A 13,788-nucleotide genomic window follows, 5' to 3' on the forward strand; every position below is an offset into this window, starting at 1 on the left:
TATGTATCTGAATGAAAATTAATATGTAAGAAATAGTTTTGTTTGCCAAAGTAACAACATTTTATACAAATAAATTTATTTATTTAACATTTGTTAGAGATAATCAATATATACATATTGCAATTATAATAATGAATACATTAGTATGATTCTCCTTACATATACATATGCCTATATTTTGTATGAATTATTATATATTGTATCATTGAAGAAAGTTATTGTAAAGTATGAACTATTTCTAACAATATAGATATGTTTGCATAAAATCATATTATATTATTAAATCTATATGTATGTATATAAGTGTCTCATTTTTACATACATTCCACATCTGCAGTAAAATTTGCTTTTATATTTGTATAAATGTTAAAAGCTAGGTAGTGGTTGCTGCGTTAAAAGAAGGCCAAATCTCCTCTTCATTGTAATCCTTTCTTTTGAATATTTGTCCTCCACAGAAAATCGAGCTATAAAATTATTAAATATAAATACATAAAAACATTATCAATTTTTTTATAATTATTTTGAAAAATAAGAAATCTGGATATAATAAAAGCATAGTTGTTCTTAATAATTTACCTGGATGTGCTGACAATGTAGGTTTTCCATTAGGATTCATTTTCTATAAAGAAATCGAGCAAACAATTAACAATTTTAAAATAATAAATAAGTTTAGAATATTCTATTACAAAAAAGATACAATTGCAATGAAAAAAATTTGAAGCTTGTACTAAAAGATGCACATAATATTTAATATTTGATATAAAAATAATTATATATACCTTTAAAGTATATACGCGCTCTCCTTTCTCATTCAAATAATACATGAGATACATTTTGGAACTAGTTTTTTTCTTTATATATCTTTTTATAATTAAAAATTTTTATATAAAGCGATATACACAAAAACCAGCTTTTCTCCTTAGCACGTTTCTTTTCCTCTAACCTATTTTATCACACCATACATTTAGAATAAAGCAAAAGACTTCTTGCCATAAACTATATATAATAAGAAGATAGACATGACGTGAACCAATTACGTTTCTGCTTTCTTTGTAAAAGCGAGACTCTGATTGGCTACTGAGTCGTTCTTATACACAATGATATTGTCGCGATCATGCGAAGAAGCCAAAGTACTCCATCGCAATGACGTATGATGTCTTGTGTATTACATGAAGTTTGAAACGCTTTCGCGCCCAAAAAGTGTACGGCCTTACCTTTTACTCCTAGAGCGTTGTGTAGTTGCTCCGTGTCTTGTGTGCCATAATATTGAATAATATATTATGTTTCGCGCACGGTGAGTATTTCTTTAATACAGTAGAATCAGCGTGACAATCAAAGTCTGTCGGATGGATTTGTCTAAGATGTATATGCATGGAAAAGTCAATGGTTAATCTCGTGAATCTAATAAGGACGACCGGAGGCCATATTTCCTTGTTCTACATATACTTTATAGAGAAACTCAATTAATTGTTTTTCCCATGATATGTCTGTTTTACGCAGCTGTGAATGATACAATGATAGAAAATTTCATGTAATTAAAAGAATTCTTTAATTTTACGCAATATTGACTTCTTTGTCATCGTCGTTGTTCTTGATAAACAGAGAAAATCTTTATTTTATTGAAATCATCTGTCAATGTTTTTGTTTAAAAATCGACTCCCACACAACATATCATGCATTCCTCCAAAAGACGTTCAGAAGGCATCTCAAAGATATCTTGTCTAATGACATCATCTTCGAAATATTTTCTGGACGTTTTTTTGGATATACATGCTATGTAGGTTCCGGATTCCTTCTTATCGTTTGTCTAAAATCATAAGTAAATAATGGAAAATGCGCTTCTGAACAGAGATTTGATCTATATACCTATATATTACATATTATCGCATATTCATTATCACGTTTTAATAGGCTTCGCGAGGCCGCGACGATATTTGCCTTCGCCGGGAGAAGATACGTGGTGCGAGAGATGAACGGCCGGCAGCGGGTGCAAACGTGTAGGCGTGCTGACTGACAGATCCTCCTCATGTGACGAAGTCAACATATAGTAACCACGATGCGTACGACAGGCGGACGAGAGCAACGAGAGCTGTCCGGATAGTCAGCTGGGGTGTCACTTCCGTTGACAGACAAATCACTGTCAGTACTCGTCGGCTTATCGTCCGTGACGACGCTCGATGTTCGTCTACGAGTAGGTAGCAAGCGCATCTTCCTAATGCCACGAGGAACTTTTCCGAAGTAAATAATGATTTGTAGGAAAAATTGATTATCGCGCGCTATTCGTTGTTCGCGGAATGACGCATCCGGATGTCACGAGTACGATTTCATGGTCATTGAAAGTGAATTACAATGACAAAGCATTAATTACGAAATATTGGATGCATAAAAAACGTTGTCAGTGTTGTTACTGTCATTCATTGCAAGTGCCATTGATAGTGTTAACATTGTTTCCGTTAGTAATTATACAATAACAAGCGCATAATTGTGTAGTCGCAATTTGTGTAAATGACATGTCTGTGTGCAGGTAGAAGTCATCTATAACGTGTGCAATAAATCACTGTAGTGTGAGGCTAGCATGTTTGTGTTACAATGGTTTTAATCAATGGACTTAAAAGTAAATTATCATTAATAAAAAAATCATTATATTGAAAAATAATGCAAGAAAAATTTAGAGTACGTTATATGAATTATCTTGAAGCATAAAATTTTATCAAAAATAATAGAGGTAAATGTTTGCATAGAGAAATAAACTGAATTTAATCATAAAAAACGAGAACATCTATAAGTAATAAGATATAATAGTGCTTTTAAAATACAATTATTAATTAATCTAGATTTTGGATAATATTTTAATTTTTTGATGAGAATTTTACGAATTTGAATTAATTAGTTAATTTTTATTTAATCAAAAGACATGAATTAAAATTGTTATTTACATAATTGAAAATCTAAATTTTGTCTTTTTACATATATGACAAGCTCGAAAATAAAGCTAAAAATAAATAGCGTACTCTTGAAATATTATACTTTGTATGCAAGTACAATGTGCGAATCGGTTTGAAAATTATATGTATATATATTCGTGATAGTCTAGAAATTTCGAGAGAGACTTGTTATTACACTGATAGAAATAGTACTTGTTCATATTATCAACCTTTGTCCATAAAAAATTAATCGCGTCGATATCGTCAGAGTAATTCTAAATCTGCCTTATGCTACTATAATCTTATTCAGTCCAGCGACTAAAACCGATCGCGTGAATCGTGCTGTGCATTTTTAGTGTTTGTTGGATTATCGACTGTGACTGTCACGTGCGGTTTGTTTCAGATGCAGCGGCGGAAAATTCGTTGGATTATTCAAGAGTCGGAGGAACCGCAGCAGGTCGAGACTGTCGAGAAGCAAATCTTAAGCACGAAAGGTAAGAATAAAAAATTTTAATGCACGATTTAAGCAGTGATTCTAAATGATTAAAATAGAAAATCTAATTTTTTAAAGACTTTTTGATTGTTATTTAGATAACTTTGCATTACCTACACAAATTTTAAATTAAAAATTAAAAATAAATTACAAAATTTTTACAATTAGAATTAATTTCATTGATGTATTATATGATCAAAGATAATGTTTCAATGTATCTTTAATTATTACGTTATGTAATGATGTTTAGATAATATACAGTTATTTAATGATAAATTTAGCAATAAGTTTCATCGTAAATTTAACTTATTTGCAATTTGTAATATGTAGAATTAAAGTCAAGATATTTAAAGATGTAAATTATTATATATACATATAAATGAATAATTTGAGTATCAAAAAGTCTTTATTTCTATATATGAATTTCTATTTTATGAAGTTTTATTGAACACAATTTCTGATGAATGTAGATATCTCAAGTTGTACATATATTTGGGCTGATAAGAGAAGGTCGCGACATGTAGTATATGTAATATATCAATCAGGCTGATTTTTAATTTTGATTTTTACAAGTTCTTATAAAACTGTCGTAAGTGCTGCAGGAAAAATAGAAAAATTTAAAAGATTTAGTTAGATTGATCTCACTTTATATGAGTACTTTGTCGCGTCTAATTGTAGTTAATAATACTTTATTTCATATATCACGTGGAATCGTGATATCACGCGTATCGTTTATGCGATTATAAATAGAAATGATCGTTGTAATATTACGTTTTCGCGCTTTATTCAGCGCGTGCCTCACTTTTCACAGCATAATATCTTTTATAGATGATTATTATCGTCTTTTATGACCATAGTTCCTCCGGTTTTATGGATTTCTCTGTCCGTGGTCTTATTTTTTTCGCTTGCCTTATTAAATTTGCTTTAAAACGTATAAATATAACGTGCAAAACACTAATATCGATGGCGCTGATAACGTAAACCGATGCTGATATTGAGGCAATTTCGTTTTGTGTACTTAACTGTTGGCAAATAAATCTAGCGACTGCACTCGGCAGCGGATGTCCCAAGGCAATGCATCCGTACGAAAAAGATATTATGTTATCGCTTTTTATCTATAATTTTATTTCTCGAGTCCGCACGATATTAACAGTTAATTATATGAGCGAAATCTATGTATTATAATTCAAAGCAATTATGGTGGGAAAAATATTCTTTTACAAAGTGTGTTGTGATATGTATCGAGAGGATTTTAGTTGTATAAATGTTAATTAAATTTCAATGGAGATGCACTTTGTGCTTTATCGCACATTTTATAATTAATCAATTTTTATATAAATCAATTTTAACAAAACGCGGTGTTTGATGCGTCGGCGCTAACTTCTGGAGAGATCACCCAGGGTCGAAATCTAGATACCGCGCAGTGTCGTCACGGGCTGCGTCCCATGAGGTCGTTCCGAGTTATGGAAAGTCAGAATAGTCAGAGATGCGCTCTTATTATAGAAGTTCTCTAACTTCATAGATACGCTGTGCAGTTTCCGTGGACCGCTTCTCGCGAATAAGTGTTCGACAATTCGTGCAAAACCGAGTGAAATTACTATGTTTAGGAGATGCAGAATTATTTTTAAACAGTAGTTGCAAAAATGTAATATATGCACGATAGAAAGCATTTTCATTACTAAGCGATCGTAAAGATTTCGAGTGACGTTACCTTCCATTAGCTGATGAACAGGGAGATTTGTTGTTGTACTCAATAATCGAAATGTGGTCGATTTTAAATGCCGAGTGCATCATAAATTCTTCCTGGTGTTTTCTATTACAAGTTGATTTTGTTCGTAGAAATTTTCGTATTGACTGTTAATCACTTTTATTCAAAGTTCTTGATTAATAGATATAATGCGAAAGAATATATTTAACATATTTAATGAGAGAAGATAAAAAATTCATATATATATTATCAAACTACATAATAAAATGATACGAGATATAAAGACATTTTTTATGTCGATTAAATTGACGATTATATACATATAGTTCATCGTAATTGCCAATTTGACTTTAGCCGATTTAAATCACAATGCACGGACGTAATTAATGCGCAGTCAGTTATATCGAGATGACAAATATACGCACAGTGTTCATTTAATTATAGTAATAAAAGCAATATATTGCAAGCATATTTTTCTGTCACAATACATCTCAAATTATTCGACTATTCAGAGAATTTAAAGTTGACTAAGTAATAAAATTTCAATTTATTTCATAATTAAAAATGTATAGTAAGTGTATAGAGTTAAAATATAATCAAAGATTGTGGTGAAACATAAATCCTTTTGCAAAACATTCTGTACATCTATATGAAGTTAATAGAAAATGGATGATGATATATGTAAGTATAATAATTAATGATTTGATTGGAAGTCCATTTTTGTTATTGCACGTTTTTATTTGTTATTATATTCTTGTGATTTTTATTAATGCTCATTTTTGTATGTATATCTGTAAGAATAGTGTGTCTATAAATATTTTGGAAAATTTTCTCTTTATTTCTAATTATTTATGGTTTGAAATAATATCAAGAAATATTTTGATATGGGTGAAACATGTTTTTAATTCAATATTATTAATATAACTATTACTTAACATTAAAATTTTTCATCATTGATAGAGTATTGAAAATACTTAAAAATTCATGCTCACAAATTTTACTCGCGTTGACTTTCGACTTGTTATCTTGTGTGCTTATAATTAGAAGGACGTGTACAGAAGATTATCATAAATTATTATGATCAGCTCATCTTTATGTAAAACCACAAAGAATTGATAAATCTAATTTAACTCTTGTACAATTTCAATAATATTATCTTTCTTTTTGTTACGAGCAGTTAAAAAGTATTATTAAAAAATTTAATTGATAAATATGAAATTTTAGAAGATGAATTTTAAAAAGAGAAGACAGAGGTGTTTCGTTGCAAAACGAAATTGCAGTAAAATGTGTTTGCAGTTTTCTTTATTTATACGCATTAATATTTTTAAGTTGGTTAAAATAAACTAACTGTTAACAGTCGGAATGTTAGAAAAGATAACAGTAGCACTATTTTCGTGTTGGCGAATAATTGTTTTAAGTAGTCTAAATATCTCTATGGTTAACGGAATGTTTATTTTTTTCTGTCGAAACTCACATGCTTCTTATAAAATTAAAGTTTTTTTGCCTTCTCTTGTAATTAAATAAATTCAGAGCAAAGTTAGCCACATTTATCAATTATAATATTATATGCTTTATTGAATAAAAATATCTAACATAGCAATTTTTCCATGTAACGATCGAAAATTCGAAAAACTTGATTTTAAATTTAAAAGGGATTTAAAAAATCTAGATATTGATTCTCATTGAAATTGCAATAGAAATTACTTTGAAAGTGTATTATATATAGGTATATATGTGACCTACGCTCAACTGCATTTTAAAATTCAAAATTGCAATTGAGCATATCAATATATGCTATACAATCAATATATCAAAATAATCAAAATATATATTTAGCACATATATATGCTGAATGTGCAATAGATTACAAAAAATATTGAAAAAATAATCATATTATTTCATCTAGATAACATTTCCATAAATACAGTTAAGACGATAATAAATCATAAAAATGTTATTGCGAAATAGAGGTGTGTTATAAAAAGAATATATCGCAGACGTCTGCATTAAAAATAAAGATATGTTCCTCGAGTCTTATAAGTTCTGTAATTTTGGAAATAGAAGGTAGTTATATCTCCCGAAATTCCACGAACACATTTCACAATCAGATATATTATTTAGGGCCATTAATAATGAAATAATTACTTGTTATCATGACAATTTTGTTTATATGAGTAATTTGACTATTTTACTAACAATAGGATTTCTTTGGTTACATTTATTTACTTACAGTTTATCATTTATTTATATTAGATTTTTTTTAATGTTGTATTTATTATATCGTTCATAATCAGAATATTAATTGACATTACTATAATCTTTTCGATAAACATACAATTTTAAATTATTACTTATTATAAAATTGTAGTTTACAATAAATTAATATCTTGACAATTAAAATTAATTTAAAATCAAGTATATATGATGATTATGTGACGCAATATTAATTGCATAACTAAAAATGAAATGTGTTAAGTTTTTGAACGTATAAAGTTTCTCAGCTTTTCGTGAAAAATTTATTTATCTTTGATATATAAAATTATGCTATAATTAAACTCAATTAAATTTTTATTAAAATAGATTACATAAACATGAGTGATAAAATATTATAGCCATGCACTTTTTTCGAAAAATATTTTGATACATAGATACAAAATTTATAAATTAAAAACTTTTAGAATGTACACAGAGAAATATACTATTAAAATATTGATGATATGCTTCGTATCGTTCGTAACCGGAATATTAATTGGTATTACTATAAACAGATCCTAGATATGAAATTAATTAGATCTGTGCCCATAACGCGCGAATCAGGCGTGCGACCATGCATAACGTTATCGGTGAAGCCAATATGTAACGACATCAAGATGCTATCTCTGGGTTATTGACACGAGCATTTCCGTAGCACAACACATATATCCACTATCGAGAATACACATTAACATTGGTACAAAATGTAACAGTTTCATTGTATTAGTAACAAAGATTAAAATTTCCGGTTCAACATTTCTCTACACGGTTTTGATCTCGATAATTCTTATTTAAAATTATCCGAAATTGAAAACTGATATTGAATATCGAAAATTCTGCAGTATAGAATAATAATTTGGAATAGAATTGAATCGAACTTCATCAAATCTAGTATCTCTGTAGAATTTTAAATTAAATTTACTTTGAATTAAAATCGAAAGTAAATGCGTTTATAATTGATGAAGGTGGCTCATTTTTGTTTTGAATCTTTTAAATTGCAAGAAAACAGTTTATAAAATTGATATTGAAGCTTTTTGGGTTTAATTTTTGTGAAATTTTGTTTCTACAAAAAAAATTAAAATTAAATTTTAATGTACACGTGTACACTCAAAAAGAATTTAACTTGACTAAATCTCAAATTACTATTTTGTTAATTGAACATATATTAGTATTTAAGTCAAATATACGTTTTGTTAGATTTAATATACTATATTTAATTTAAATATTTTTATATGTACAATTAACAAAATAATATTTAGTTGAAAGATTTATAATTAAGTTAACAAATTATTTCTGCAATGTACAAAGTTTCATGCTTGGTTATTTATTTTCTAATTTTTCAAATTGTTTCATGCATAATTGTTAACACAAATGGATGCTAATTTCTTTATTTTTATAGTATATAGGTATATATATACATATATGTATGTGTGAAAAAGAGATTAGTCTGTGCATATATTAATATAAATCTTTCTCTCTCTTTATTTCTTATCATCTATCTGCTTTTTAGATAGATAATGTAATTAATTGTAAGCATATTTTTCGAGTTGCGGACCCAGATGGGCCCACGACACGTATCTATACCTGTTTCATCCGAATACACCTTCTACTTTCTGAATCCCTGTTTACCTGTGATGTGATACTCTGGGCCTTACGACCAATAGAGGTTTCAGATACCCAAATAGAAAGGCCCCTTACCTTGAAATTATTTATCTTTTATTTTAAAAAAATTATACATAGTAAATATTTTTAAAACTTATTATAAAAAAAACATACGTATGCATAATTTTTCATGGGGAAAAAAATGGCATTAAAAAATTAAAAATTATACTCTGTGTAGAGAGTTATATTTGCAGGATTTTTTTTTTACATATATTCCATTATTTTTTTGGATTAACAAATGGATTAGCTGTCTACATATGTTCGAGTTCGACAAGATTTAAAAAATGTTCGGCTTCTATAGATAGATTTGTGCAAGCATACACGTATACGAAGAAGTGAACGTCATATGTCAATTTCATTCATCTTCTACTTGATGTGCGCGTAATTAAATTAAAAAAAAAAAAAAATGATTTTCTCGTATGAGTAGAGAAGAAGGCCCACGAATGCGTCTGGAGAAATTCTCTTGACTAGAGTGAGAAGGAACGCGATGCATGAAGACGAATGCACACGAGAACGGAATTAACATCGTCGAGATGCACCAGGGTGGGAGAAGCAGGGGGCCTTACAACGAACCGTCCGAGGTTGCCAGTTCGCTGGTGGCACGACTGACGCGAGTTTAGCAGTCGTCGATTGACATTAACTCAGGCGAGAGGATAGTATCACGTCGTGTTGTTCCCTGCTTCCCCTTTCCGCGATCGTCGTTCGCTTCATCAATGATAGCGTAGAATCGCGTCGAGAGATCGTTCCGATCGATCGGGATGCTGCGAAGCGCGTCATCGCTCCGGTTGCTAGGACGACGATCCTGAACGGCTGAAACGTATCCCGAAAGAGAGAGAGAAAGTCAAAGAGTTGATACGCGCGTGGAGTGTCTTAATATCAGTGTATACGTGTGCGTGAGTGTGAATGAGCGTCGTGTGTATACGCACGACCGGTGTCTCTTGACTTGTCAGTGCGGAATCAACAAGTGGCGTAAGCAGCTGAGCGTGTGAGCGCGCGCACGCGCGAGCGCGAGTCGCCCGATTCTAACCTCAGCGGAGAGATCACTCGGATTCCTCGTCTCCTTTCGCGCGCGCGCGAATCTGGCTCCGACCGATGATTAATGTGATTCCGTCCTGCTCCCTTCACGCAACGCGCCCTTGGATGTTACGTCGATCCGATCCGGTGCTTCTACGTCCGAATATCTCAAGATGGAAGTCGTCTATATAGGTGTGTTTACATACATACGTGTATGCATGTGTGTGTGTGTGTGTATGTGTGTGTGTGGGTATATGCGTGTGTAGGCGTGTGTGGATATGTGTCGCCGGGTTAGGTTCTCCTTATTGCAACGCGACAAGATTCTTTCTTCGTGTGATCACCCTGTACGTGTGTCGTTTACACCTGGCGAATGCAAATCTCTTCTTCAGGATCCTCTCCAGCCTCCGTGGCCTTGATCTCGGCAAAAATCTGACACGATTCCTATAGATGAGTTACACAGATCGCATAATTCAATACAATTCTGATCCTTTAGATTAAACTTGATATTCTTCGATCACGTAATCGGTAGTCGCTATTCAACAATTTCACGGTATCAATTAAACAAGCAGTATCGCTTTTAGATTTCACGGCATTTATCAGGTTTATCATTGACATTCCAGTGTTAAGAGTTGGAGGAATATAAACGAGCATGAGCGATCACGAATCATTGAATAACTAGGCGTTAATTAGTAACGTTTTCCAATCTTTTAGATAAAAAAAATGTTTTAATTTTAAATTACAATTTTTCACCGATGTTTATTGATATTATATTTGCTTGTATTCGTTCGCTCAGGCCAAACTTGCTTTAAATTTATTTTAACATTATTATGTCATTCGTCACGTAATTATTCTGATTAACGCTGTTTGTCAGCCATTTATTATAACTTTCGTAGCATGTCTTCTCGTATCATCATGTATATCATTTATGTTTTTCCTCCTGTGATTTTAATTATCTACTTTGTTTTTTAAACATGTACGATTATATTATTTTCGTGAGAGACATCTAAATAAGTATACGAATACTAAATATTTAGGAATATTTAGAAAGTTTAACATACGAAATATCTACATTATTTATGAGTCATAGCATTTCCTTAATTTTCAAATTCTATAATCTTCAAAAATATCAAAAATATGTCTACATTCATACTTTTATGTTTCGTATTAAATACGTCTGATTTTGATGTTTTCTTTCATGAAATTTGCACATTTATTTGTGTAAAGTGAAGAAGAAAATAGAGTAGAAACTAGAGAGAGAAAGATTTATTAATAAATCTTTTTTATATATGTATATAGCAAGGGAGTTTTTTTTAATACACTGTCTATTAATATTTCCAATATATGTATTTAAAGATCATAATAATTCAGCATCATCTTTTATAACTGCATGTACCAGCTATATATTTTACCTGCATATTTTTTCATGTTGTTCACTCATTAGGCTACGAAGTTATCTATACCTAAATATATTACTTATCTTATCTTGAAATTATTTGCGTTCGGGTACTCGGTTAAACGCATGCAAACGTCAGAGAATTGAGGATGGGTACATATGCGTATATGTGTGCCTGTGCACGTTAAGAAAGATAACACATGAACATAATAGTACATACACATAAATAGATAGAACTCATAACTAGCTAACACTTGAGTTTAGCGCGCACGTGCTATACCTTCTCAAGAGTAGAAGTCGTTGACTATTGGCAAAGTGCAACCAGAATTCTTTACAATTGTTGCACGCAGCAAATAAAATACGACATTTGTCTGACAATGAATTAAATATCTTTTAACATTTTAAATTAAATTTACATATTAACAGAAATATTGAAATTTTTAAGGGTCGTTAATAATGTACGTTTGTGTGTCATATGATACGTTCTATTAAATCAGATCATTAAAATATTTCATTATACATATTTTATTAATATACATATATATGTATATTTGATTAATTATATTTAATTACATTTGAGTTAATTACATTTTGTAAAATCTGTTTAACTGATTGTAAGGAGAAAACTCTTTTAATAATTGATTATTACATTTGGTTGAGAAAGCACTGATTTATATTAAATTATATTTAACTTTGCTTTATATATTATATATTAAATTTATATATTATATATTAAATTACAAATATATATATATATAAAAAGTCATAAATAAATGATAGAAGTTTTTTTATGGATTTTTATTAAATTATTATTATAACAATTATTTGTTGCATATGGATTATATAAATAATTAGTTGCTATATTTAAATTGTATAAATATTAATAATGTATCACATAGCCTACATTACGATGTAATTTCGTACATTATCACATACTTGATGAGACTGATACAATGAGAATGCATTTATTCCCAGGGGTCATTAAACTCTTTAACGACTTAACAAATTTACTGCAAATTATCTCTTATATAATTCATTCTCTCTCTTTCTGTCTTGACTGCATAATGTAGTGTGCTTCATGAGAAAATGACTTTTGCGTTCATTAAACTACATCAATTGTATTATAACATTTGAAAAATTCGAATACTTAATCATAAACTTAAATACTCTCCTGTAAATCAAATAAATCGGTCATTAAGTTTAAAGAATGCTATTTTTTATTATATTTACTATTTGTTAAGAAGAGTAAATATCTTTGAAGCCACAAAACATGAATGCTTAATGAATGAAGTACTTTCGACAAATTATTCGATCAATATAAAATTAATATATTTATTTATTTATTTATTTTATATTTATGTACAATTTTCTTGAAACATACGGAGAGAATTTTTTCTCTTAGAATTTACCCAGAATTTTAAGAGTTTCTCTGATTAATATTTACCACAATAAGAAATGTTAATATGTCCATAGTAAATTTTACTATGTATGTAGTAAATTTAATTGAACATATTTTATATTGTGCTAGATATTAAAAATTTTTACAATAATAAATATTTAAGTTAAAAGAGAACTCTTGTAAAATTCTTCCAATACCATATTGTACCATAATTCCATGATTTTTAGGATAAATTCTAAGAGAAAATTCTTTCTGTGTGTAAACTATCTATGAGTAAAAAGATTTTTTATTTTTATTTTTAATTAAAAATTAATTCTATTATTACGATGTTAGCGATATCGATTCCACTTTAGTGTACCAACTATCGTTCGATTACGATTGCATTATTTATTTCCAATCGATTATAACGAAATTAAAATGATCACATTAGACAGAGATCTCGTGTATCTCTAAATGTTATATACTGGCATACGATATGATTGTCGTCGTGAGAATAATAAAATGCATCGCGTTCTATATGCGGGCTCTTGATAATTTCGCTAGCTACCAAGCCTATTTGCCGTAGTTGAATGCTCTCATGAGAGCACGCATTGACATTATTCGGTCCCATCAGGACGCTTGACCCGCGAAACCTTTCATAGTGCCTGGTTAGGGCCAACGACACGCGCTCCAAACATATGCAACAGAGAAAAGAAGTGTGTCGCGCTTGTTGCAGACGGTGGTACTCCGCATCGTCAGCTCGTTTAAACAATTGTTCATGCTACGCGGCTGGCTTGTTTGCTTAGTATATATGTATACCATGCTCCCAATGTATGCACCATCGAATTGAAGAGATTCGCCCAGTGACGCATTTATATTTTTGTCGTTCTAAGCATTATGATTTCTACGCTTTTGTACGAATATCGCGGTGTTCCCGCAAAAAAGGACGAATATTTTGAAATT

The 13,788-nt window shown here is 30.1% G+C and overlaps 2 protein-coding genes across 12 annotated transcripts in view; one reads left to right on the top strand and one right to left on the bottom strand.

Annotated features, from left to right (window-relative positions):
* Window positions 1-59: 59 nt before the first annotated feature.
* Window positions 60-986, bottom strand: Nop10 (Nop10 ribonucleoprotein). Its single transcript, XM_029300537.2, has 3 exons — window positions 780-986; window positions 577-619; window positions 60-464 (listed from the first exon to the last, which is right to left on the bottom strand). Exons 1-3 carry the CDS (start codon window positions 831-833, stop codon window positions 367-369), a joined length of 195 nt encoding a protein of 64 aa, XP_029156370.1. The 5' UTR covers window positions 834-986; the 3' UTR covers window positions 60-366.
* A 229-nt stretch (window positions 987-1,215) lies between these two features.
* The window catches only part of LOC114929124 (dystrophin, isoforms A/C/F/G/H), a 420,071-nt gene continuing 407,498 nt past the window's right edge, over window positions 1,216-13,788 (top strand). For 6 of the 11 annotated variants that reach the window (XM_085480176.1, XM_085480169.1, XM_085480170.1 and 3 more), the window contains exon 1: window positions 3,328-3,418. In XM_085480176.1, coding sequence (XP_085336302.1) covers window positions 3,328-3,418 — 91 coding nt within the window. Of the gene's footprint in view, window positions 1,295-1,911; window positions 2,239-2,373; window positions 2,453-3,327; window positions 3,419-5,746; window positions 5,807-9,485; window positions 10,247-13,788 lie in introns of those variants that run through there. The other 5 variants (XM_085480171.1, XM_085480172.1, XM_029300536.2 and 2 more) reach the window with 5 other exon arrangements.

This window comes from Nylanderia fulva, unplaced genomic scaffold, assembly GCF_048542155.1.
Source record: "Nylanderia fulva isolate GAGA-0341 unplaced genomic scaffold, ASM4854215v1 Scaffold14, whole genome shotgun sequence".
Lineage (NCBI taxonomy): Eukaryota > Metazoa > Arthropoda > Insecta > Hymenoptera > Formicidae > Nylanderia > Nylanderia fulva.